The sequence below is a fragment of the Chroicocephalus ridibundus genome, chromosome 8 (genome assembly GCF_963924245.1).
Source record: "Chroicocephalus ridibundus chromosome 8, bChrRid1.1, whole genome shotgun sequence".
NCBI lineage: Eukaryota > Metazoa > Chordata > Aves > Charadriiformes > Laridae > Chroicocephalus > Chroicocephalus ridibundus.
Window position 1 is genome coordinate 1547336 of NC_086291.1, and position 26815 is coordinate 1574150.

The 26815-nt window shown below is 47.2% G+C and overlaps 1 protein-coding gene across 6 annotated transcripts in view; it reads right to left on the reverse strand.

The window, feature by feature from the left end:
* Window positions 1-24504, reverse strand: part of LRRC7 (leucine rich repeat containing 7) — a 173474-nt gene extending 148970 nt beyond the window's left edge. For 5 of the 6 annotated variants that reach the window (XM_063345357.1, XM_063345358.1, XM_063345355.1 and 2 more), the window contains exon 1: window positions 24380-24504. In XM_063345357.1, coding sequence (XP_063201427.1) covers window positions 24380-24404 — 25 coding nt within the window. In that variant the 5' untranslated portion in view covers window positions 24405-24504. Of the gene's footprint in view, window positions 1-20037; window positions 20549-24379 lie in introns of those variants that run through there. The other variant, XM_063345356.1, reaches the window with a different exon arrangement.
* Between the last annotated feature and the right edge of the window lie 2311 nt (window positions 24505-26815).

Here is a 26815-nt window from a genome sequence, read left to right on the forward strand (position 1 = left end):
TTAACCACTTACCAGTTCATCCTCACACCTCAGAGAGTGCCTAGCACAAAAATAGCATCTGAATATCCCAGATGTTTGATAAATCAGAATTCCACTTAGAACTTAGTTCACATTGTCAGCTTGATTAATATTTATTTAAGCAGAGCTGATATTCAGCAAAACTTGAAGCAAAGGATAAAAAGATTAAAACAAGCCAGACAAAATGTCCATATAGATTATATTTAACCAAAATATTTATCCTTAATTATTCCAGTTAATCACTTCTGGGGATCTGGAAACCAAGGAGCTAGGCCTTCCCCCAGGGCTATATAACTTGGAGGGGCATTCTGAGGTTAGCTTCTCTTTGGGCAAGGCAATAAATAAATCTTTCTATTCTCTCCTACTTTGCTTCCTCTAGGAGTCTCTTCCCTCTTTTATCTTACAGAAATGCCAGCAATGAGCTTTCATTTCCAAACATGATGGCAATAAGAGACTGGTTTTCTCTCGTGTGCTGTTTGAGAGAGTTTCTTTCCACCTTCCCTTGTTCTCAGCTGCACAGTTACAAAATGCAAAAGGTAAAAAGAACGCGTTTCCCTTTCCCTAGAGCTTCTCTGAGATTACATTCCTATCATAGTCTTTAATTAGCAAACTTTTCTGCAGTTTAAACGGTGTTCTTGCTCCCCTCAGCCCTGCAAGACTCTCACAGCACTACAGAAACATGCCATGAGAAGAACCCCCAAACACACAGTTTAATAAACTTCTAATCCCTATTCCTCCAAATACATCATCCGTGATGATTGGCAGATGACAGCTCTGGAATTCAGAGTGATTTCCCCCCCTCCACTAGCCCCTACACTGCCAGCTTTTATCAGTCTAGTGGTTCATTCTGCCGCAAAAAGTCTGCTGAGAAACATCCCTATTTTGGAGACATCCCATTTATCAAGCCCTCGCTGTGGTGCCACCCATGGCCATCGGTGAACTGAGATCAGAGGCCCAGCACTGCGAGTCTTACCATCCCAATACTGCGTGGAGCGGCGACATGTCACGAGCCACCAGCCCCCCCCCAGCCCACACTCACCCACAGACTTTCTCGTTGCTGCTCAGAGCAAGCCACACTAGAGCTCTCACAGCAGCATTCAGACCTGGCGATGCACCCAAAGTGGATATATAACTACAAGGCCACCATAAAGCATTCTCCACCACTGAAAACAGAAGGACCTCCAAGCATCTGCATTTTCTGAGCCCACGATACAACCATGGAGCGGGGAGATTTCTGCCACCGAGCTCAGAGAAGGCTGGGAGTGTAGCTTTGCTTAACTCCCATTTCAGATGCCTTCCCAAATAACAGAGTTCTTTGCTGTGGTAGTCTCCGACTGCCTGAAAGGCTTTTTGGAACAAGAGTGGACATAAGAGAGGACTCTGAAATTAAGTTATTCCAGTGGACCAACCCAGAGCATCAGCTTTGTGTCGTTTTCCTTCCGAGTTTCACCAGACCTCTGAAGAAAACACCTCAGCACAGTCTAGCATTAGCTGGAAGACACCTTCATTGTCTCTAAGCAGCAGTGGGGATTTCTCTTCCTTTCTTAAAATAGGTGGTCTTATTTTGCAAGTCTGGCAATAGCTCTGTAGAAAGACAGCCATAAACAGCTGAGAAAGTATGAATTTACCGACACTACAAGGCCAGCCTATACGATCAGCCAAAACCAGCCATTTTATTACCCAGTAGTTCATATTCAGAAAAATTACACTTTAAGGTAATATTTTCACGACAAATAAATTACTAACCAGAAATACTAAGAATCAAATGGTAGCTCAATAGCTATTATCTGTTCCTTTACTGCTGAGCTTTGATGAATTACTTTTCTTGTAAATAAGCAAACAGAATGACATTGCCTGTCTAAATTTGTAAATAACATTACATTTTTTTTTATATATTGCCATTAGATATCAGCCCCTTTGACTACTCGCGCATATATCCTGCAAGTGGTCTGTGGCATGTTAAATCATCCCAAGAAAAGCCGCCTTCTGCAGTGCAATCTACGCCTCGGCAACGAGCGCTGGGCACGCAGCAGGTGAGCAGACAGCCCGAGTCTGGGGTGGTTTCCAGCACGTCTGACAAAAGCCGTTCTGGCTGCGATTACACACTAGGTGAGGGCAGTTTTCCATGGATGGCAGGAATGAGCTTGCTTTCCAAATAGGATTCCAAAGTGCTCAGGCCAAATGGCTGTCCTGCTGCTCACTGCCAGTATTGGAGGAAGAAATCTAGAAGTAAAATAAACCAATCACTTATCGGAGCAGTGAATGTACTGATGTCTCTGTTGGCCAGTCTAGCATTGGCTTAAGGAGAATTTATAGGAAGTTCTGAAGGCTTATTTCAGCAAGAACCACCAGGATGGCATAGGCCAATCTTCTCTGCACACTTCTACGTTATATTGGGCCTTCTTTTCTAAAAGCAGTGTCTTTAGAGATTTTATCTGTAGATATCTGGAGCCTTTGACTTGTGTCCTGAGACTAGTGGTAAATTGGCCACAGGCATAATTACAATAACCTCTTTTGTGACACATCACATGTCCTTGGCAAGCAGAATTAGAATGGACCAGGCAGCTTCTATTAATCTTCAAATGATTAATAGAGAAAATGGGATAATCTGAATAGTTACAGGCCTGTCAGCTTGACACTGATCCTGCACAATGTAATGGAATAAGCAATACACATTATTTATAAAGAATTACAGCAGCTTAATAAAATCAATGCTAGTACACATGTGTATAAAAAAAATGCAGTGTCAAACTAGCCTAAAAAATTTCTTCTGGTGGGATTACAGGGATGGGGGACAACAGTACCAGTGGCAACGCAACACAATGTGGCAAGCATTGGATTTACTACTGTACAACTTTTGAACGAGAAATCACAATGTTATAAATAACATTAAATAGACTTGGAACTCACAAAAGAAAAATTTTTAAAAGAAGCTTCATTGTAAATGGGGAACCACCCCAAAAAGAGCACTTTTTTAATTGAGGTCTCAGTTTTGGGGCCTTCTATTATTTCACCTCTTCTCCAGTGGCTTCAGAAGACATGAAGTCATTTCCGTGCAAGTGAATTAAAAACAGCTGCGCTGAAAACAACTAAGAGAGCAGGCAATTGTCCTTGCTTGGACAAGAAGGAACAAGCAAACAAAGTATCTTATAACATGGCCAAACACTGTCTTATCAGTGAGGAAAAAAAAAAGCCAGTATCCAGCTGGACCTGACAGAGTAAAGGACTCCGGGATGGGAACCTGTGAGAAAGGACTGCAGACTATGCAGAACGGCTCAGCACAGCGCAAGCAACATGAGGGAACGGGCTCAGTCCGTTAAAGACATCCGAAAAGTCAAAGGGAGGAGTCCCAGCTGCTATCTGGACCACTGTATGATTCTGGGGCAGCAGGAAGCAATATTTGTTTGGGGCATTATCACATTTGGAGTAAAAATAGAATATAAAATTACGAGTAAAGCCATCAGCCTGTTCCGTCTGCACTCCCCGCAGCTGATACATCTTCTGCAGGAAGAGGCTGCTCTCGTGAACCAGACTGTGCAGGGTATATTAATGAGACCCGCAATCCAAAGCGCCAGCCGCAACAGCACTGTTCTGAATTAGGATAAGATCCAAATATCCATTTTCCACAGCTCAGTTCTTGTAGAAGCTAATTTCTTCCTAATAAAGCTGCAAGAGATTAAACCTCAAATGTGAAATGTTAGCAGAAAAAGAAATTTCAAAGGGCAGGGACTAAAGGAAAGCCATCCAAGTCCATCAAGTCACACTAGATGCTGGATAAGTCAATTAAAAGCAGTGAAAAATGCTCAGATGTGCTGAACGGGGCTATAGGTTTTTCATTAATTGCGACTATACGGAGGATAAGACGCATCCACTTAGCTTGAAAGCAAAATGAATAAGAATATTCAAAGAAGCTTCAATATCACCCCCAGGCTGATTATCACAGTCTTTCCCCTGAAGAAGGGCTTCCCTTTCAGTGTGTGTTTTGTCCAGAAGGATGAAGGACACAGTTATTGATGTCTTCCCTTCTATAATTCTTTTTAACCGCATGTATTTTCCTTTCACAGAGCCAGAGGAGATGCTGACACATCCCCAACCTTTTTCTTAGAGATTCATCAGCTAATATAAATCCTACATATGTGAATAGCAAGTTTAATTAATTCATACTCCTATGATTAACAAATGTAACAAGTTAAATTTAAAACATTTAACTCCTAAGACGTAATAAGGTGGTTTTTATGGTGATTTCACTTTTCCTACAAGAAAATTTCCTTCCACCAAAACTGGGAACTATATTTTTAAAAACTGTGAAACTGGAAGTAATGTTGTAAATTATCAAAACCAACAAAGCCTTTCACAGAGAATTGCAATGGTTGAGGATTACTTCTAAAGTTGTTCAAACGCTTATATTAACAAATGTTTAAGTTCGTAAGAAGTCTGTTATACAGAATGCTACAGGTATCTTTATTCCAATAGTAAACTGTATTACTCCACAAGGCAACATTTCAAAGGGCATAATGTTCTTAAATACTATACTGTTAATTTTGGATCGCTGTTCTCCCCACTCTCTTGACTGAGGAGTTGCAGTAGAAGGTACAACAGTCATTTTAGTGTGAAAGGTGTCAGATACGTAAAATGACTGGCCTTAGGTTTAATCTTACCCTCACAGAATTATCCACTTAAAAGGACTAATAAAACTCTCATTCAACTGTCAAGCGCAAAGAAACATACACTCAACTTACACTAAACGGAGGTCATTCAGGCCAAACTGGAAAGGCTCCAGTTGGTGGAAAGAATCTCAAATAATTTTATAGGGAAGTGCCCACTAATGCCAACGTATACTCAAAAAAAAGAACACACACCCCCCCAAAAAAAAACCGAACTAAAAACCAACTGATGAAGCACACGGACTCAGATTTCTAAAATATTTAGTCACTGCACTCCCAGTTTTGAAATAAGCTCTGACTTATGCAAGAGCTTAAGGCACGCTTTTGAAAAGTGTGTCGTATGCTCCTCCACCACCAACTCAGAGAAGACAGACAGGAGTGCCAGCCCAAGAGAAGTTACATAAACGAGCATGTATCAGGATGAAGAACAGTGGAATGCGGGTCTGAATTGCTAATCAAGAGATGAATACAACATTTAAAAATACTGAAAAGATTTAACTATCATTGATTAAAATTTATTGGCAAAACTTCAAGGGTTTCCCATAACTGCTGGGTTTCTCATGGTCGAAGAAGGAAGAGAGAAAAGGTCGGGAAATGGATATGATTGTGCAACGGCGTAGGCAAGATGACAACTGTCACTCCATGGCTGTATTCCACGAGAGCTGCCAGAACACGCCAGCTTTGCCTTATCTTTCTTTGCTCTGAAGAGGAGCAAGAACAGACACTGCCGACCCGGAGCATGGTCCTGCATCACAAGCCTGAACCCACCAAGCGAGCAGCCGGCTCTCCAGCTCACTCTGCACACACCGCACGGAGACCTTCCCAATCCAGAAGGTGAAGTCAGGCTGTGATGTTCACCTTCTTACATGTCAATGCTGCTGTAACCTACAGTCAAATACCAAGGTGAGGTCCCTTATCTTCTTAAATATCATTAAGGTCTAAACTAATGTTATTTTTTAAGATCTCAGCGTTTCTGAAGAAAGATGAATTTTTATTCTCTAAGTAAAATGAACCAGCTAGCTGAGGGCAAACATGTTAGAAGACTCTTTGAAGAACTTCACAGGCAGTTGGGATGACATCACTGATGATGTTAATTTTAAAATCTGCATTTGTCCAGATGAGAAAAGACAAGTTTGTTTTAAATGAAAATTCCTCTTTAAGCTTTTCAACAGTTGTTTCAACAGTTATTATAAGGCAAAGTATATAGAGAAGACTGTCTATAAATAAATGATACATACACATAGGCAATAAAGTATTGATTAACAAAAATGTAAAATTACCCTAACACAAACAAACTTGGGCTACCGCGGAATAGTGATCATATGGTGTAAAATAGGCACTCACAACCTGCAGTCACAAAGTTGATAAACTCTGTGAGGTTATAAACTGCAAGGAAAACAAAACTTGCTACTTTACAGGAAGTTCAAAGGAAGGAATTTGAGAGTTAGATACACAGTTTCACAGGAGCCAGGGAATATACACCATGGTAGAAAAATACCACTATTTGTTTTCTGCCACCGTCTTCTCCCACCATTTTATTTACAGAATGCGGCATCAATTGAACAGCAGAAGCAGGAAGAGAAAAAAAAACCAACACAAAACCCCACTAGTGTAAAACTGGCAATATTTATACTGGATCCACAGCCTTGGCAGCTTGGAAACTGAGCGCTGGTCTTCAATCTGCCATGGGATTCTTGGGCTTTACGCTCTGCCTGCTATTCCCAGTCAGAAAAGTCTTCTGAAACCACTAAAACAATCTATCAAAGCCTGGCAAATGGGAAAGACGAATGATCCCATCATAATGCCTGCTTTCTTGGCCTGGAGGTGCCACCTTTATCTCACAGTTCTCATAAGTTACTGATTATCTCATTCGTAAGTCTCGCCTGCTCCAGGCGCCCGACCGGGGCTGCTCAGGCACCGTCCCAGGTGAAATGAAGCTGCAAATTCGAGCAGCGTGAACCTTGCCTGGGCCTGAGCTGGTTGTTGTGCCTGACCAGGGGCCTGGCTCGAATAATCAGGGAGCAATCTGGCTCATAATTAGTATTAAAAGGGAAATGGAAAGAAGGAGACGGGTCACTGTATGCAGACAGGCTTGTGGCCACCAAGCCAAAAACACATGCCATCTCACACAGAGGACCGACGTTTGTCACCCAAAGGGAAGAGCGACGAGGGCGAGGACACAGCGGGGAAGGCATGCAGTTGAGTAGACGCCTGTTTTCCAGGTACGACTCACACCTAGGACAGAGATCCCGGCTGATTCCTGAATCTTATGGGCAGTGTCTAATCCAAGTATTTCTGTGTAAATGGGGGTGCTTTTAATTTTCAGTGCGTAAGGATGCCATACAGTAAGATTATGAGATTATTGCTGACTTACATGAACATCTACCTGTCTAAAATTTAGGTTTTTTGAATTTTTACATGTGTTTTAAGACAATTCTTCATAATGGCAGATCTAGCAAGGACCTCTTTTGCTCTTTAGGCAAGTAAGGCAATCTCATTGTTTCAGGGTATTCCAAAACTATGAAGTCTAATTCCATAACTCATGGCGGGTCATGCTCTCAGAATTTAATCGGCATATACAGTGCTAACAATAACTAATGATATTTTTGTTTGGCTGGGAAATGTTAATTGCGTTCAGTTTTTATTTTTCTTATTTTAGATTTTTCCTTTCAAAAGTAACAAAACCCACAGCTGTTACCTAGGCTTTGGAGTTTCAGAGACAGAAGTGTGACAGTGGCTGCCAGACTCAGCACAGCCAAAGCAAGACCACTGGAACTAGTTTATTAAAGCCAAGGCCCTTACCGATATATTTCAGATGCTTTTGCTGCTGTCTTTTAGCAAGATATACAATTCACATTCTTTTCACTCTCACAATAAATAAAAAAATAAATCGAAAATACTGAAAGAAAACAAATTCCTCTTTAGACACACCATGGAAGATACTCACCAAAAGTGAGTATTTCAGGTTACAAGTTAAGAAAACAAGCAATTATAATGTACTTTTCCACTGTTTTACCTGACACAGCAATGCCAGTCAGTCATTACTGATGCCGACCTGCTCCAGCCACACTGCAGCAAAAGCAAGCGCAGCCCTACGGTACCATCAGCCAGATCCCGGGGTATCTGGCTCTTCTCCCAACCTCCACAACACGCCTTGGCCAACCACATTCTGAGAAGAGAATGGGAAAAGCCAAGCTGGCATTCACAGGATTTAAAAAAAACAAGGACAAAAAGGTGTCCTGCAGCCCACCCCATATTAATGCATATATGATGGATCAGCCACCTTAGGTCTCAACCATATTAATGCCACTTCTGGCAAAAATGTCTAATTTTGCCACGAAGACCTTTGGAGTTTAAGACAATAGCTGAAAACATCTTTATTTTTACATACCTAAAGATCTCAGCCAGTATTTTTTCCTTCCATGAAAATCTAGTTATGCCAACAAAAACTTGCTAAACCGCAGGCAGCAGCCAAGTAAACTTGAAAGTGCGCGACGGGAAGGGTACGGGCTGAGCACATGGCACTCCAGCAGCAACGTGCTACGGGAGGATGCTCGAGGACATTTTATTCTCTACAGTTAATTGGCCTGTGACTCCATTTCGATCAGTTCTGGCCAGTGCTTGCAAATAACACAGCTCAGTATTTGGTGCACAAAATATTGCTATTTAAAGACCCCACAAAAAAAAAATAAAAAAAAAAAATAATCCAACGAGGAAGCTTTTAGAACTGCTCCGTACCCGTAAGCATTAACAAACAAGCTGATCTGTGCAAACTGCAGAGACAGTGGGTGAGTATTTCAGAGTATTTCATGTACCCGAATGGTGCGGAGACTCTGCAAGCACCACGGGTGCCGACCCTTCCCACCGAAGGATGCTGGCCAGGGCGCTCCATCCCAGCAGCGGAGCTGCCCTGCCCCTTCGGCCACCGGCCCCTGCTTCCCTTGCCTCTCCAGAGAGGCTGCGCTATTTTTTTTTTCCCCTTTTTCTGTCATTTTTCATGAAGATCAATATAATCTAGCTGACCACTGGTTAAGAAAAGCCACAACCTTCCCTTTCAGCACACACAACTTGCAAACCAAAGACTGGATTTTCCTGTAATAGGCACTTGATTTGATCACACTGAGCTGTGCCAACTGGTGTTTCCCAACGAAATTTTGCAGCAAAAAATGAAATATTATCAGAGCATGACACTGTGCAGAACAGTTTCTGAAACAGTGAAAGGCATTTCAGAACAATCTCTGACCAGTATTTTTATGCTTCCATTACACTATGCACTATTTCAAGTACAACTTTGTTAAAAAACTGTATTTAGCTCTGTGCAGAATAAAACCTCTGATAAAGCTGTGCTAAATACATAAGTCCTGGCAGCCTGATTCATATTTCATGCAAGTTAATGCAAGTTTTAATGATCTCAGGGAACCTTTGGATCAGGATCCAGTCTGTGTTCGTGATTCTGAAAGCACGAAATGACTCATAATTTCCTATCTTCTCCTCAGTGGTTTTAGAAAAAGAATTGAGAGATTTGTGTTCCTGCCTTGTCACCATACGTGAGACACCAAGTTTGCTCAAGCTAATAAAGGATGGGCTACAAAACATCTGGACCTGCAGGTCCTTTTCAGCCAAACCTCTGGCCGAGCCCAAGACTCTCACCACGAGGTCGGCTCCTAAGACCCAAGTCCTCAACAGCTTCACACATGTGAGAGTAGAGAATTCTGTTCCATTTTCTGTGCCGCGTTACGGCTCCTCATTCCGTGGAACTCACAGGCTGCCTGCACACTGCTGTGTGCTCATGATGGGTTCCCACACACCCCCTTCGGCCTGACTTACAGAGCTGCAATTAAGCACTAACTCCAAAGAAATAATTGGATTTACATGAGCGAAAGGGAAAGGTAAAGGAGAGACGCAGCGGTTCCTAGATGCAATGAATCCAGCAGCGTTCAGTACTAAATATAAAAATAAATATATTCAATGATATGCCCTCACAATACAGAGTCTGCAGAAGACATTTCAGCAACTTAACTGAGCCCCCGATATAATTCCATTAATGTTGTGCAGCATAAACCACAGCTGAAGTTGGCTTTCTATCCATTACACTTCATCAAATATGCCTTGTTACAGGATTCTTACAACCATTACAAATAAACTTGGCTTTTGCTCCTCTTGTTGACAAATACATCATAAATATGTAGGACACTAAAATATCATTAAAATTAAAACTTTTACTCCAGGAAATCAATTACAAAATCACTATTGATGTTGCAAAAGACCTGGATTTCTTTCTTGGCATGCTTTTCTTGGATTGGTGTTTATAAATTATTTTACCGTGAAACCACCGAGGTGACTGTCTCATTCTGTCCCTGCCTGGCTGCCGTTGGTGTGTGTAGGAGAAGCTGTGAGGATGCAGCACCGCACCCTTCAGCTCTATTTTCTTCTCTGAGAAGAAGGCGACACAGATACTGCCACAGGATATTTTTGTAGGGTGGGTGTTAAACCAACCAGAATAACTCCTCAAATGCTGCCGGGCCAGAGCAGGCGCAACGCAGGCAGAAACTGGGGTGGCTTTGACCACGGTAGAAGCGCTGACTCCCTATCTCACACCGACGCACTTGCCCGGGGTCAGTGGGACCCTCGTGGGGCTCCCACCCCACTCCCACAGCAATATCCATCTCCCAAACCAGCCATTCCCACATGAGGTTTTATACTGGAGCAGCCCCATGCATCCCATCAGCTCTCTCCTCCCTACACACTCATAACATAAAGTCATAATGGAACACAGCATATGTAAAATAAAGAGTAATGAAATGAATGTGAGCCAGCAGTGTGCCCAGGTGGCCAGGGAGGCCAGCAGCGTCCTGGCCTGTACCAGCACTAGTGTGGCCAGCAGGACGGGGGCAGTGACCGTCCCCCTGTACTGGGCACTGGTGAGGCCCCACCTCGAGGGCTGTGTCCAGTTTTGGGGGGCCCCTCGCTCCAGGAAAGACACTGAGGGGCTGGAGCGTGTCCAGAGAAGGGCGACGGAGCTGGTGAGGGGTCTGGAGCACAAGCCTTGTGAGGAGCGGCTGAGGGAGCTGGGGGTGTTCAGCCTGGAGAGAAGGGGGCTGAGGGGAGACCTTCTCGCTCTCTGCAGCTCCCTGAAAGGAGGGGGCAGCCAGGGGGGGTCGGGCTCTTCTCCCAAGGAACAGGTGATGGGACAAGAGGAAACGGCCTCAAGTTGCACCAGGGGAGGTTTAGGATGGATATTAGGAGAAATTTCTCCACCAAAAGGGTTGTCAAGCCTTGGCCCAGGCTGCCCAGGGCAGTGGTGGAGTCGCCATCCCTGGAGGGATTGAAAAGACATATGACATGGTGCTGAGGGACATGGCGTAGTGATGGACTTGGCAGTGTTGGGTTAATGGTTGGACTTGTTGATCTTAAAGGTCTTTTCCAACGTAAATGATTCCACAATTCTATGATTCTAAATGGGCAAGATGGCATATCCACACCAAACACAGAAGAACAACTAAAAAGAGGAAAAGCAAGTGTAAAAGAGCTCTGGTTCAGCTAGCAGGGCAGAAGTTACGGAAGGACTGAGGGTTTGACACCTTACACTGGGCACGGCAGCAGCCATGGCCTCCCACAGGGAGCTGAACACCATCACAGCTGATGGCCAGGCTGGCACAGGACACACCTCCCCTCCGCACACACAAACTTAGCACCAACTTCCAATGCTAAGCAGAATTTGTCCCGTCACAACTTGGAAAGATAAGCAAAAAGAGCACAGAACTAGAGAGAGAAAATGTGGGAGAACAACCTTATATTATGTTTATCTTCAGACTATCTTTGCTTTCAAAATAATTTTAATAACAAAACAGTCATTTCCAGAACAATGTCATGATGTAGCTTGCTAATAAGCTTTTTTCAGTCACTAATTAATAATAACCATTCCTGTTATATCCCCAGTTAAATGGTGTCAGCAGTCACTACTCTGTATTTTAATTCTATTTAAATTTAAAATCCCTATTTTAATTCCATTAGCTAAATAGTAGCTGCTCCGGCTGAAACGTTTGGAAGCTTCTGTAAGACAAACATCGGCGGATGGCTTTCTCAACGGACTAGCAGCCAACTCATTCATGCGTTGCCACTGTTACTTGAGATTCCGTAGCCTCCCATCCTGCGGTGCTATCTAATGGGTGTACTTTCATTTATACCTATGGAGCTCTCTTGACTTCAGTTAAATTATGAGGATAGAAAGGAGCAGAATTTGACCTTCTGGGTATATCCAGATAGAAAGAACAAGCTGCGTGCTATCTTCGAGTCAAATCGACTGCTGCATCTGGTCATAAACTCCTTTCCAAAGATGAATTAAATTAGCCTGCCTAACAGACATCGGAGCAAAAAGCTTAATGTGTTTTGATGTTGAGATGAGCTACACGCAATTTATTAGGAAACAAATAATCATAGTAAATTACAGTTCACAGCCGAAAACAAGAGAAAGTGCCTTAATATTAATAGCTTTTTCCATCATACGCTGTCCACGGCGGCAAACAGAAATCTGCTTTACCTCCTGAAACCCCTGGGCAGGTCATCTCTCTTTTGTATGCAGTTCATCTCAAAAAGCCTTTTGCACCACAGCCTCGTACCTGGGATGGTAGAAGAGTTTGGAGTTGGTCCCTTCTGCTATTGCTTGGCAAGAGCTTGTTGCGTCACTTGTACAACGCGCTCCACAAACCCGCGGTGTGGCATACAACATCCGCAGCCGGCTCTCGCCGCAAGCTTCTGCCCGACCTCGGCGCTCAGCTATGAATATGTAATCCTGAACGGTCAGGAAACAACGCAAAGGGTGCCTTCAAAGTCATAGCAAAAAAAAAAAAAAAAAAAAAAAAAAAATGTTTTTCAATTTTTCCTCTGTGTTTTCTTGGAGCTGAGTTGGTTGAAATGAAGTCACAACAAGAGTAGAGAAGAATTATGAAAAGATCTTCCAGCAAATCTGGTTTGCCCACTGATGCTCAACTGGTAGTTTGCAACTAAGGGCCACATGACTAACATGAAATACATGGAGTATTAAATGCACTTCAGAGCAGCAATACGTGTTTTCAGAAGAGAGCAATAGATGCTGTATGTGAAAAAATAACACTAATATTCTACATTTCTGTACGTGAAAAGTCTGTGTTACAGGATCAGAAGAGCAAGTCAAGCTTTACGACGGCACAGAATTAATGTTCCTTTGGCAGTTTTGCTGTGCGTTTTCATGACATCACCTTTAACCACACGGTCTCACACTAATTTTTCCAGGGAACAGCTGTTTCAGTGCACAGAGGGATGATACTTTATGGACAGCTATTCTTAGCTTTGTTTTCTCATCCTTGCTCAAAGAACAGTTCTGTTTGCTGAACACTATTTAAGGCCTCAGAAACCAGAAAGACGCTGCATTTGACTCTCCGTGTTTCGACAGGTGTCACACAGCTGCTGCAGACCCTCCTCAGGGAGCCGCCATGCCAGTCCCTGCCCAAAAATGTTTGTTCTCACCCCCAGGACACCTCCATACTGAGCTCCATACCGAGCACCCCAGCCACTCAGGGCGATGTGGCTGCCGAAAGCCGAGGGCATTCCCCATTCCAGGATGGGCTGTGCGCTTCCAAAGGCTGATGTGTTGGTCCAATCCACTTGGATTCTCAGGAGGGTGGGAAAAACCTCCCCAGTGAAAGAATGGCCACTCCACACCAAACACAGCGTTCTCTTTACAAGGCTGAGAACGTTTCAAAACGGGAAGATCATCAAAAGTTACTATCCCAGGCGGAGAATTGTGGCTTTCCCCCTCTAGTCTTAACAGACTCAAGAAGAAAATATTTATCAGGGAAGGAATGATACATTGGAAAAATTCAGATCAGAACCTAAAGTTTGGTGGATATGCAAGCTTTTTGATGAGACTGAAGAAGCGAAGAGCAGGTCTGGAAAAGTCCTTGTGTGCCTGAAAAGATCTATTTATTTTTTTTTTAGGTTGAAGTTTCATATTTTGATTCTGGGTAAACTTGAAAAAGAAAAAAGACCACCCCTAAACAGGCTTCCAAAGAGCTTCCGTAGGGAAGAGCTTTGCCCTTCGGTCTTCACGAAGCTCACCCCTAAGGCATGAGGTCGGTACCTCTGCACCATGGTGCATCTCGGTCGGACTCAGAGATCCCCGAGGAAACGGCTCGGGGGCTGCTCTACAGACACTGCTCTGAATGTCCCACCCCGTGCTCTGCACACAACGGCAAGCCAAGGGCTGCACCAGGCCAGTCGCTTCGCCCTTGTCTCTTGGGAAAACCTTCAGCGGTGCAGGAACGGCCAGAGCAGTACGGAGTCCCCACAGCAGCCTCCGCGCACCAAGGGCTTACGGGAAATATCAAGCTCCTTATTAAAAACCCCTGAAATGGCAACAAAGCTGCTAAGAAAACATGACTCAACGGGGTCAATAGGACACGCAGGATTTAGGTGCCACCTCCCCCTTTTCCAGGGAGTCTGAGGGCACTATCTGCTCAACCCAGCCCCAAGAAGGCCCACGCCAGCAGCCTGAGCAGCCTGCCCTTCTTTTCTGCAATAAAACAACAAGGAACACTAATTCTATTTGGACTTAGAGGAGAAAACAATTCAGCTCCAAGATTTCTTTACTGTGCCATTTGCTTCATGGAGCACCTGCCTTCACTCGTTGCCTTCTGTCAAATACCTGTGAGTATCACGACACTTCCTCAACACACACATCATCTGAAACATGCTCTGCTCACCCCACTGCCGGTTTCACCTGTTCCAGCACAAATTACTCCACTATACATCCTTCAGAGGGAACCGAGAAGCCACAGGAGGTAAAAATGAAGCCCTGGCACCGCCATATGCTGAACGCTTTGCAAAGTCATAAAACTCCTTAATGCTTTGCATTTTACTTGCTGAAAGTTTCCTGGTCTCTCTTGCGAGAATGGAGCAAGCTAAGATCAGTGCGAATTCAAGTTTTTATGCATGTATTAATATAAACCTATATTTTTATATATATACACATATACATTTGTACATGCACACACACAAACTGTGTGTTAGAGACAAGGACCGATAACAGGTTTTGTACTCAATGCTAAAGTGCTTTTTCTTAACCCCAAAGAAAGAATCAGCCAAGTCCTCTACTGTAGAGCAGATGGAGAAAGAGGATGGGCAGAAGCTAAGAGGCACCCTCCATAGATGATTTAATATTCAGACTCAACAGTTCATTAGAAAGATAGGGATCGCTCCTTTTTTCTTTCTTGTCAACTGTGAACATTCCTCTTAAAGGGCATTGTATTTTAGGTAGGCATTTATTAAGAAGTACAAACTCATTGTATTCTGTTAATCCTACATTTCTGTTAATACCGCTTATGGTTTTTCATGCTGTTGCCCCCATGCTGCCAAAGTCAGTACATTCAGATTAATGGACTAGAAAAATGCAAAGTATTTCCAAAAGGACACGATTTCTTTTACTTTAAGGTTTCCTAGAACTATTCTAAAGCTATAAAAAAACCCGCTCTCCTTATTGAAATAAAAGGGAAGGACATACTAGATATGGAAGATGCTCAAAATAGGATGAAAAGGACGGGCAAAGGTATAGACTTCTCTGTGAAGAGTCACTAAGTAGGTCAGTTTATAAAAGATATGAGTTGGAGGAGGTATGGCAGGTATCTACCAAATCCCGAGTGGCATGGAGAGGCTGGATCGGGAACAGCTCGGCATCGACTCTAGTGCAGAATCGAGAGCTCCAAATAAACCTGGTCCCAGAGAATCATTTCTGATAGCACAGTACGTAAATCCTACCTCTCGGTTTCTCCCTAAGTGACCTCATAACTTCTTATAACGAGTTCAGTGTGACTAGTCAGAATCAAATCTAGCAGAAGTAATTAAGATTTATCTAATCTCAGGCTAATCTGACAGCCAACACTGATGAGGGGTTTTTTCTGCTTTAACCAAATTTACAGCTGACATCCCAACTGCAGGAGCTGCATGGAGCAGATGCAAGCCCTGAGAAACACAAATTATTCAACCAGTTTTTGTTTCTTTGGTTTTCCCCCCCACACACCCCTCCCCATGGATAAAGATTGACTTTCTTGATGAATTTTCTACAAAGAGCGCCATTCCAAAACTAAGATGCCTTGGACAAGGGCTATATCTGGTACGACTCTCTGCATCACACCTAGTTATGCTAAATCTGGCCACACAAAAATAGCAGTGATGATTAAAGGATGCCAGCAGCCCTTGCACTCCGACTGGCAGTTCCAGGATCTTAATTTTTAACTTGTCGAAGTTAACATATTGTTGCTATTATAAATGGAAATAATCATTCAGCAGCAGAGTGTTAATGACATCCCATTAAAAAGAGTGCCTTTCCCTGGCAGAATGAAGGCACAGACAGCAGTTAGCCTTGGAAAAAGCACAGAAATACTTTAAAGAAGCTTCTGTGCACAGATTCGAAAGCTGATGTGCCAGCAGAGGCAAACGTGGCAGCGGTGATTTTTTAGCGCGGCCTCTTTCACAGATACTTCTGCAGGAATCCTGAAATGTGGCTTTACTAACAAAAACCCGGAAAAACCCCTCAGTACTTAGAAAAAGATTGCAGCACCTGCAACCATGGAACAACAAGTAAAGAAAACCATATTTTACGGCACTAAGAAAAATTCTTACAAATACATGCGTATTAAGTGAGGGTTTTTTCTCAAATTTCATGAAGGCCACCGTTCCCCAAAATTGCGCATCAGAGCCTTTGTCCTGGAGATAGTTCCAAGCCAAATCCTCCCTTCTAGGTAATATTTAGAAACCACAAACCAGGCTGTTGCATAGACCATATCAATACATGGCTACAAATACAATATATGTATATTCTAGCATTTGTCACGTAAAGTGTTATTCTGTTAAGTATTTGGTAAAAAATCCTGTTCCAAAAATAAATTTTGTCTCAAAACACCCATTGCTTCTGCCTTTCAGAAAGCAAGAGATGGTTCTACTTAACTGTCACGTCAAGACGATATTAAAAATCACACAGACTTCCGTGGCATTTCTGCCACACAAATCGCTTTGATACTTTAACCCTGCCTTAAAAATTAGAACAGTCATCTGGGTAAATAAGTAAGTTTTACTCAGTTGCAGAACTTTCAAGAAAATTATGAAATCTTGGAAAGTTATTATTATCGATCATAACTAAATTTCTGTACTATAATCATAGAATCATACAATTGTTGAGGTTGGAAGGGACCTTTAAGATCATCGAGTCCAACCTTTAGCCTACCCTGACAAGAGCCACTTCTAAACCATGTCCCTCAGTGCCCCATCTACCCTTTTTTTAAACACCTCCAGGGATGGTGAATCCACCACCTCCCTGGGCAGCCTATTCCAATGTTTAATAACCCTTTCAGTGAAAAAATGTTTCCTAATATCTAATCTAAACCTCCCCTGACGTAACTTGAACCCATTTCCCCTCGTCCTATCGCTTGTCACCAGGGAGAAGAGGTCAGCCCCCATCTCTCTACAACCTCCTTTCAGGGAGTTGTAGAGGGTGATAAGGTCTCCCCTCAGCCTCCTCTTCTCCAGGCTAAACAACCCCAGCTCCCTCAGTCGTTCTTCATAAGGTTTGTCCTCCAGGCCCCTCACCAGCTTTGTAGCCCTTCTCTGGACACGCTCCAACACCTCAATGTCCCTCTTGTAGCGAGGGGCCCAAAACTGAACGCAGTAATGATTCATCTTCCTGCTCATCTAGAGAATAACAACTTTTTCTCAATTCATGAGGCAACGAATCTGTTTATGAATCAACAGCAGCATCTCTGCTGTGCTCGGACCCCAGAGGGGACGACGTGGTTCCACACAGGTGGCACAACGTGGCTCCCTCGGCCACCGGAGCCAGGTACAACCCCATGCTGGGCATCAGACAGAAACACATCCCTCCCCAGAGCCGGAGATGGGGTCTGGTAGACCCTTCTTCTGTGACACAAGTCACCGCAGGCTTGTGCTATCCCACAAGCACACAGAGGTGCAGGACATTCTGCAAGACAAGCCTTTGAAGCAATGCTTTCTAGTCTGTCACAGGACAAAGCACAGATGAAAACAGGAAGGTGGTACCCAAGGACCACCAAGGAAACGCAGGGTGTGACCATCAGCCCAGGAAGCCCAAGAGGATCCTGGAGCCCCTGCTCAGGCTGCCCCTCTGGCTGCTTCCCAACACCTGCCTGACACTCTCCTCTCCCCACGGTCCCTGCAGATGCCCACGGACCCCCACTCCTCCATGCCTCCATAGTAGGCCATCCCCTTCCCTTCTTGGATGTGCTCCAGCAGGAGGGGGCCAATATGCACAGCCCCTCAAAACAAGGGTGGTCATGAAAGCTCATGAGATGACATTGCTCACTCACGGACAACAGCATCCATGCTCACGTCATTACTCTTCCCTCTCTCCTGTGGACACTATCTGGGTGCCCTTTACATCGGGTGACTGTCCTCCAGATTGGGTGACCACAGAGGCTTTGCACCGAAGCGTCCATGCAGCAAGGAGCCTCCAAGCACAGGTGGTACCACGCCACACCGCTGAGCTACCACGGCAGGGCTCCTGCTGGCTCCAGCTGCAGCACATCCATCCTCCCCCCAGCCTCAACCTCCGGCTTTCCCAGCAGCCAGCACGGACGAAGCCTCACACCTCCTCCTCCTCCTGCAGATGACCATGAGCATTACAAAACCTTCCTGATACAAACCCAAAGGATTTTGGGGTGTTATGCAGTTGGGCAGGAATATCTAATGAGTATTCCTCAACAAAATCCATTTGAGGGTAATTCTGCTCTTCCATCACCCTACAGAACTCTCCACCCTTCATTTCATATGTTCATGAATTTGTAACCAGCCTCTCACCAACGTGCATTCAGAACACCATGAAGTGCTCTGGTAACTCATGTATTTCACAAATCTCAGCACGTAACACGGCGAGATAACTTCTGGCACACGACTGGAAAGCACGGCACATCGCGGTGCAACATGTCACTGTGCCGTGACACGCAGAAATCTTTGCTTCTCCTACAGTGCTCGGCTGCCTGCACGGCCAGGAGCCTGCAACGCTGCTGCCGAAATGGCTGCACACGAGGAGGAGCGTGTAAACTCCCAGCAAAGATGAAGAAGGGATGCACAACGCCAGGCAGAAGTAGCACCCTTGCTGCTCTCAGGTGCTTGTCTATGAGTTTGGCAGCTATAGACTGATTAGCTGTTGAAAACCATCAGCCATTTCGAGAAACAATTTCTGAATGGTTTACGAGACAGAGCAGGTTACACTGCAGGATACTTTTGCCAGGGAAAAAAAAAAAAGAAAGACCATTTCATATTTCTGGTTCATAATCAATATCCAGCCTACAAAGCAGCGGGAAGATAAAACTGCGTTATTACTGCAGGAGAAAGCACTGATGGATTTAGGAAAAAAATAAAAAATAAATCCCTCGCCATATAAGGGCTGTGAACATTTTCCCACTTAAGACAACGTGTGGGATCATATTCACAGACACAGAAATATGTTCTGTTCCCTGACACCCACAGTCCTAGAACACCGGGCTGAAGTGCTGGCAAGAATAAGAACCATTTGTTAAGTACAAAAAATGTCTCACATAATTAGAGAACTGCTGAAAGCTACCAATTTAGTACTCAGGCTTTAAAATTTAAGAATTTTTATTGTAACAACAGCTAAAGCTTCAGTATGCCTAGAGGTGGAAACGCCCAACGCATGCACCACACGGTTTGATCGATGTATCAAATACCTGAGGCAAAATTAAACACAAGGTACAAAGAGATTTTGACACCACTCAAACAACACCTTTAGCGGATTTTATGCTAATTATGAAGTGAAGCTGCCCACCGGGTACCCAGAGGTCCCTTCCCGCTGGGGTGACGCATTCCCCTCCCCAGCCTCATCCGTCCAACCACCAGCTCCCTCAGCTTCCCGCCGGGCACCGCTCCGTAACCATCCCCACGTGTCCCTCCTGTCCGGGCGGTGTTCCAGCCTCTCAAACGGCCCTTCTGTCGGGAGTAATGAGGACCATAAACATCTCCCAAAGGGATGAAGAGCCTCTGCCCAAAAGACTCTTTAATGGCCAAACGCTGAGAATGGCAATGAAAAGAAGACGGGAACGTGGTGTTGAAAACAGAACATATGGCGTTTGAATGTGGGGTTTTTTAATATATTTGAGAATAAAATGACGCAAAAGAGCAGTGGACAGTGGGAGGGATTGGTGGGGAAGAGCTGGAGATAAAGCTCCTGGCCTTGCTGCCACCGAGACCCGTAGCCATCACTTGGCTCCTTGGCCACCAAAGCTTCCCTGCTGGCAGCTCCTCTCATCTCCTCCCAGCCTCACGGGCTCCTCACCTCCGACCACAACAGAGACCCAACACCTTCTACAGAAGAAAGGATGGATGCTGCAGAAAGGGGAGACACGCTGACGATGGCCTCTCGCTAACTCCTGACGTAACACGGGCACGGTGTAAATCCATTACGACAGGGGTTCCTCAGACTGTTCCTGGCATGGCATTGTTCTCCTGGCACGCCATCGGCTTTCTTCCGTAGTCTTCCCTAAGTCAATTGCAGCAAAAATTTAAGAAGTACCAAAAAAGACACCAACAAAGCACTGTTTCGAAACCAGCAGCTGAAGAACAATCCAAGTCAACCACAGCTTTAAATTCCACTCGATTCTGCACTTCGGAGCAGTGCTCTCCAGGGAACGGAGCATCAGCTCCGTGACGCGAGGTCAGTGCCCGCAGCCCGCCGACTCCCACCACCGGGCACACTCCGCTCTGCTCCGCTGCTCGCGGCATCTCACAACATGAACTTCGGAGCTCACGCGGATTTCTGTTTATCAAAATGCTCTCTAAGTACATATTCCATACCTGGAAGATTGCCCTATTGATTGCTCTATTTATAGCCCGTGTCATATCTTCCAAGCACCAAACTTCAGCGATAAACTCAGCATCAAAGATTTCACAAGTATGGCTTTACATCTTAAGCACCTCATTGAAAAAATAGTAATGACGGACAATTCTGTGTAATTTACGTGACATAAAAACAAGTGTTTGTTTCCCATCCAGGGGAACTTGCGCGGCGAGCACAGACCCACAGGATTCCCACCGACTGCGTCACACATCCTGAGTATTGGATTTGAATAAAGGCTATTGCTGCCCTTCACCCAATCCAGACAGATTCACATTTTTTCTGCCCACTGTACACCATCTCCTGTGCTTATAAAAGGTTAAACTTTCTCTTCTCAGATTTCCTTTGTACCAGCTCCCATTTTCATTTCTTTTCCCCAGCAAAATACTTGGGGGGAAGAACAACAAAAGAAAAAAAAGCAGCATTTTCCTCCAATAACCTTAAACTCCTGTAGCTATATATCCATTCGCTCTGGATAGGAGTGAGCTAAGGGATGAAGAATGTTCTCCTCCTTACAATAAAAGGGAGCAGCCGTCCTGAGCTTATGGCTTCCTTTCCTTCTTTATTCACCGTAGCTTGATCCATTAATGTTTCGCTTGCTCCACCTCACCAGAGCACCTCTCGAGCTGTACGGATTTTATGCTCCTTTACTCCCTTAATTTTGCACTTAGCTACAAAACTGCCAGCGGCAGCCTGTCCCCGGGGCCATCAGACCTCTTACACCAAGCCGTACAGCTCCTTCCACGCATCCTTCCTCCTGACCATCCCACCTCTCCACCTTCGACTCCTCCATAACTTCTAAGCAGGTCACGCTAAAAGGTGTAACGTTTCCCAGTGAAGGAGCACAGTAACACACGTAGGATTTCTCTGCCATCACCAAATTGCTGCATTCCCAGGAAAAAAAAAAAAAAAAAAAAAATCTGACAAAAAGCTAACTGTTCTGAAAGACTTGTCCTAGGATTTGATGCAATCTGCCGTGCCGGCAAATTAAAGCCTACAGAAACCACGCTAAAATTAGAGAGAGCTGAGATGAAGACCAAAGACACATGGTGGCTCTTACAAATCTTTAAATAGGGCTTAATCCAACCTTTTCGGTGCTTGGTCTGTGCTCAGCTAAGATCTACCGAGATCATTAATTTATATTATAAAGTAGCACTGACTACTTCTGGGGCAGTTTTCTGCACTGCTCTTTACAGGGTAATCGGTGTGGGCTTCCAGACACCGACCTAGTGGACCAGCGGAGTTTCAAAGCGCCTGTGATGGGTCTGATGGATTCAGACACCCTCATTTAAAGGGAAGCATGTCCTGCTGCACCCACGTGCAGAGGGTCTGACTCTCAGGTCACCAGCCCAAGCGCTGCCCAAGTGGTGCCACCTGGGGCTGGCTACCCAAGACGATGGCCAGGGCTTCTGCACAGCTCCGGGGATGGAGCCACCATGCACCCATCACCCTCCAGCAGGTCAGGGCAGGGGCTGGGGCAGGTGAACGTGGCAGCTGAGCGTCTAATAGGCTAAAATTCACCATTTCTGGAGCACCGGGAAACCTTTGCGGCACATGGATCCCCCACTCCCGTCCATGATCCCAGGCACCGAATGGCCCCTCCTGGGCAGCAGCTCCCGGCGTGTGCCTGAGGACCCAGCGGCACGGCGGCGGCTGGTGCGGAGCCCGGGGGTGGCTCGGGGGGGAGTCTGGGGGTGGCTCCGGGGCTGCCACTGCGCAGCTACAGCCTGCTGGCCCTCGGGAGCACCTGCTGGCCACCTTCAGATGTGGGTTAATCCCTGTTTTGTGGGTCTACAACGAAGTTTGATGCTCTGCTGTATTTTGCATCACCGGCATCTCTGCTTTAAGATCAATGTCCGCAGCTGAAGCTTTGTGGAGATGCGAATACCTCAGGGGCTATTAATTCCTCATTAATCTGAAGTTTTGTGGCTTTAACAGCACACACACTGTTGAAATATTCCAGAGATAATGCACAACCTTCCTTTTAAAATCCCATTTCGTAAGCAGCTACAACTTTAACGAATTCTTAATGAATGCTTAAGAAGCATTTATAAATTCCCGTGGGACGGAGGAGTGAAGCATTTGCTCACGACCGTGCACCAAGGAGTGCCACGAGCGCGGCCGGCACCAATCAGGCCGTGTCCGAGCGGCCGCCTCCATCCCGGCTGCCCGCAGCCACGGCGTTGGCTGCCGACCTGCTGCTCCCTGCTTGCCACGCATCCCGTGGGCAATTAGCCACGATTGCTGTTACTTCAGCAGCTGCAAAAATTGGTTTGTTGTAAAACCATTTTTTAAAATTATTTCATATTATTCGTATAACAGAAACACACAGAAAAGCTCCTCCTGTGTGAGATAATTAAAAAAAATAAATTAAAATACTGTTTTATCAAAGGAAAAGTTTTACACATCAAATACTGGCAAAGGTTAAAGTTCACATAGTCATCGAGCTAACATGACACATCAAGGTATTCGATTATATGATCATTAATTTAATATGGTTTTGAAATAAATGACGGTAATTAACACTGTTTGAAAAATGAAGAAACCTTCTTTCACTACAGTTGCATGAAAAGAAAAATACACGACCTCCTCAGGAGGCTGATTCCCTTTCCATCCCCCTACCTATGAACGGAGGCAGCATTAACATTCTTGAAAAAAGAGGTCGTGTTTTCCAAGATGCACAATTTATTTATAATTATGTAGATTCTGACATCAGCTGTTCCTATTTCTTTAGCAAGTCCTGCTACTTCCAAAAAAGTGGCTGTAATATGCGACGTGGAGGTTGCCATGGCAAGCATACATCCTCTGTCGAGTATCTGAGCGAGCAGATGCGTAACGGCAAAACCCACCAGATTAAGTCACTTCTCTTGTCATGTAACGATGAGGAAAATGCTTTATATTTCATCTGCTCCTAAGGATTATAATTACTCAGAACACCTGAGGTTAAAACCAAGAACGGCACGTGGCCGGAGCTTTTAGCTGATAAATCACAGATGCACAAAAAGCAAAATGAAGGGGTTTAATCGGAGCGATGGGCATACCGAAAATATCCAGGGCACGGATCATTGTTATTTCCCCCAAAAGGAGGAACTTTCGACAGTGCTTTCCTCGGGCATCCCCCTTCCCCGGACCAGCCCCCCAGCAACACCCAGCGACCGCGGCCGTTCCCTCTGCCCTCGGCGGGCAGCCGGGGGTGCCACACGCCGGGAGGTGGGTCCGGGGGTGCCGCAGCCCCCCCCCGGCTCGGGGAGACTCCCCCGAATTCCCCGGCAACGGGGATGAGCTCACACCTACTGCCCTGAGCATCCCCGGGCAACCAACTCCCAGCACGCGCTAGCCTTCTTCGAGGCGGCCGAGACGCAAAGCCGGGATCGCGCCCGCGGAGGGGTGACAGCACCGAAGCCACCGACGTCCCCGCCGGGCGGCACCGCCGCGTCCCGGGCGCGGGAGGGGGCACCGCCAGGGGAGCGGGGCGGCGGGTGCCTCGGGCAGCCTGATGGGAACGACGGCGAAAATACACCAGAAACGGCGTTTCGGTGCGGGGAGCGGGGGCTGCGCCCCGAGGGGAGCCCCGCCGCCCACCGACCCCCCTCCCCCGACCGCTCCTTTGTCCTCGGCGGAGGCTCGGCGGCCGCGGACCCGCCGCCCGGTCCCCGGGGACGCCGGCAGCATCCCGCACCGGGGGGTGGCGGCATCCCTGCGCGGAGGAGCCGCTGTGCCCCCGCTGCGTCGTCGTCTCCCCCCGCTCCCCGGGACCCCCCGCCCCCGGCTCGGCGGTACTCACGGTGCAGGCGGGAGCGCGCGTCCATGCGCGGCCGAGCCGCGGTCCGGGGCCGCCGCCGAGGGCTGCCCGCGCCCGCGGCTCCCGGCCCCGCCGCGCACGATCCGCCTCCCCGCGCGGGGCGGCGACCAGACACAAAGGCGGCGGCGGCGGCAGCGGCGGGGCGGGTCTCGCTGCGCTGCGCGCCCGCGCTGCGCTCCGCGGCGGCGCAAAGGGCGGGGCGGCGGGAGGGGGGCGTGCCGCGGAGCGGTGCGGAGCGGGGCGCGCAGGCGGCGCCGCCTCGACGGGGCGCCCCGCGGCCGGAGCATCACCGGCGGGGCCGCGGCATCCCCGCGCTGCGGGGGCGGGGGGGGGACACGCCGAAATGCCACCGCTCCTGTCACACACACACCCCCTCCCCCGGCTGCCTCGCAGCGCCCGCGGGCTCCCTCCTGGCCCTGAGGCAGGAGCCATTTTCTGCACTTTGGAGAAGTTGCGGGGGCTGGGGGTCTGCGGGGAGAGGCTCAGTGGCGTGGGGAGATGGCCAGCGGGCGGTGGGAGATGGCCAGCGGATCCTGGGAGATGGCTCAGCATCCCTGCCACAGATGTCGCAGGCCACAGGCTACACCAGCGTGGGCGACGGGGAAGACCTGGCAGGAGCATCCTGCCCCGTGGGTGGAGGCTGGCCTCTGTCACCGTCACCGGGAACATCCAGCCACGATGGGAGGGAGAGGGGCAGGCGTGTGGGTGACAGACCCCCACTCCCTCAGCTGCCCTGGTATTTGTGCGCTGCCGGGGAGCGGTGCTGAGGACCTGTGGGCGGTTGGGTTTCCGCAGAGTGGTCGGTGCAGGTGCTGCTCTGCTGCTTTGGTTTCCCTCTTTGTTTCCAAAGGCAGCATAACTCCCCGCAGCAGCCATGGCCCCCGGCGTGCCCCGCTCGCTGGCCACCTCTGCCATTCCCTGTGCAGAGCTGCGCTTGCTGCCGAGCACGGCTCCTGGGCAGGCCCTGACGATGGCACCTGATTTCCTGGGTGACAGGGTGGCTTTACAGCCTGCCCGCTCTGTGCTGTGTAAGGTCATCACCTTTCCTTCCCACACCACGGGATCTGCCCGGCATCAGAGAGGGAAAGCGTTTAGTGGGAGCTGGAAGAGGATCACAGGAGGGTTTATAGGAGCAGTGAGTTCTCCATCCCTGCTGCAGGTGGCTAATCCCTCGGTGCAGATAACGTCTCCCCATCGCCCATGCAGGAGTGCCGGCTCTGGGGACGGGCCAGCCTGGGCCGCTCCAGGACTCTCCCACACTTGCCACATCCAGAATGGGAACAGAAATTCACCCCAGAAGAGTTTTGCTCCACCAGTGTCTTTGTGCTACTTGAGCTGGGTATTCACTAGTTTGATTTCAGCAGTGACATGAGGTCTTCAATGTTAGCATCTCCCCAGAGAAGCCAGAGAGCACCCACAGCCTCCTCGGCTTCTGGCACGGCACCAGCCTGAGTCCTGCCTGCGGCACCCTTGGCGTTACCTGCCTCCAGCAAGGAATGACCATGAAATAAAATATTCTTTCAGTAGAAACACTTCAAAGAAGAGAAGAAGCTCTTGCTGTTACAGGCAGTTGCACACAAAGCCGGTGCCAGCCGCCTGCGGGTGCGCGTAGGGTGCTGTGCGTGCCGGGGAGGGCAAGTGGCAGCCTGCAGAGGAGCGATGGGGACAGCGGGGACGGCCTCTGCCAGGCAGGTGGCGGAAAGTTGTCTCCCAGGAGATCCACTGCAGCATGAGATATGGAGGTTTTTGTTATAACGGGGAGTTATGGTTGGACTCGATGATCTCAAAGGTCGTTTCCAACCATGGAGATTCTATGATTGATTCTATGATTCTCCCTTCCTGTATGTTCCTGATAAACATCTCCAAGATTTTGCAGGGCAAAAAAGACTTGTAACAGGAAAAACCTTGGAAGAGTCCAGTCCTTACCTGCAAAATACAGACAGACCTTTCTCCCCAGTAAAGACAAGTGTGGAGTGGGAGAAACGCAGGGCTGTGCCATGGGGGAGCTGCAGAAGGACAGGGGTCGGTGGGAACCCTCTCTGGGGGGCCAAAACCCCATGAGCCGGGGCCCAGGAAGGTGATGGCCAGGGTATGGTGTGGGAGGGAGATGGTCATGGTCAGATCTGGGCTGGGCTTTGGTTCTTGCTTAACATTACTGAGATTCCCACCTGTGTCACCAGCCTGCCCCCCTTTCGGACACCCTCCCTAAATTCCTGTCTTTTTAGCAGCACGTGTTGGACATCTTCCTGTGCCTGTGGCCTTGGCAACGGCGGAATTAGGAGCATGGAGGGTTTTCTCTTCTTCTGGCTTCAACCTTGTCTGTGACTGATCATCGAAACGGGCTACCGGCTTGGTTTTGTCGACGCAGAGGTGGCCCCGCCGGGGGGAGATGCTGCAGAGGTGGCAGCCAGCGTGGGG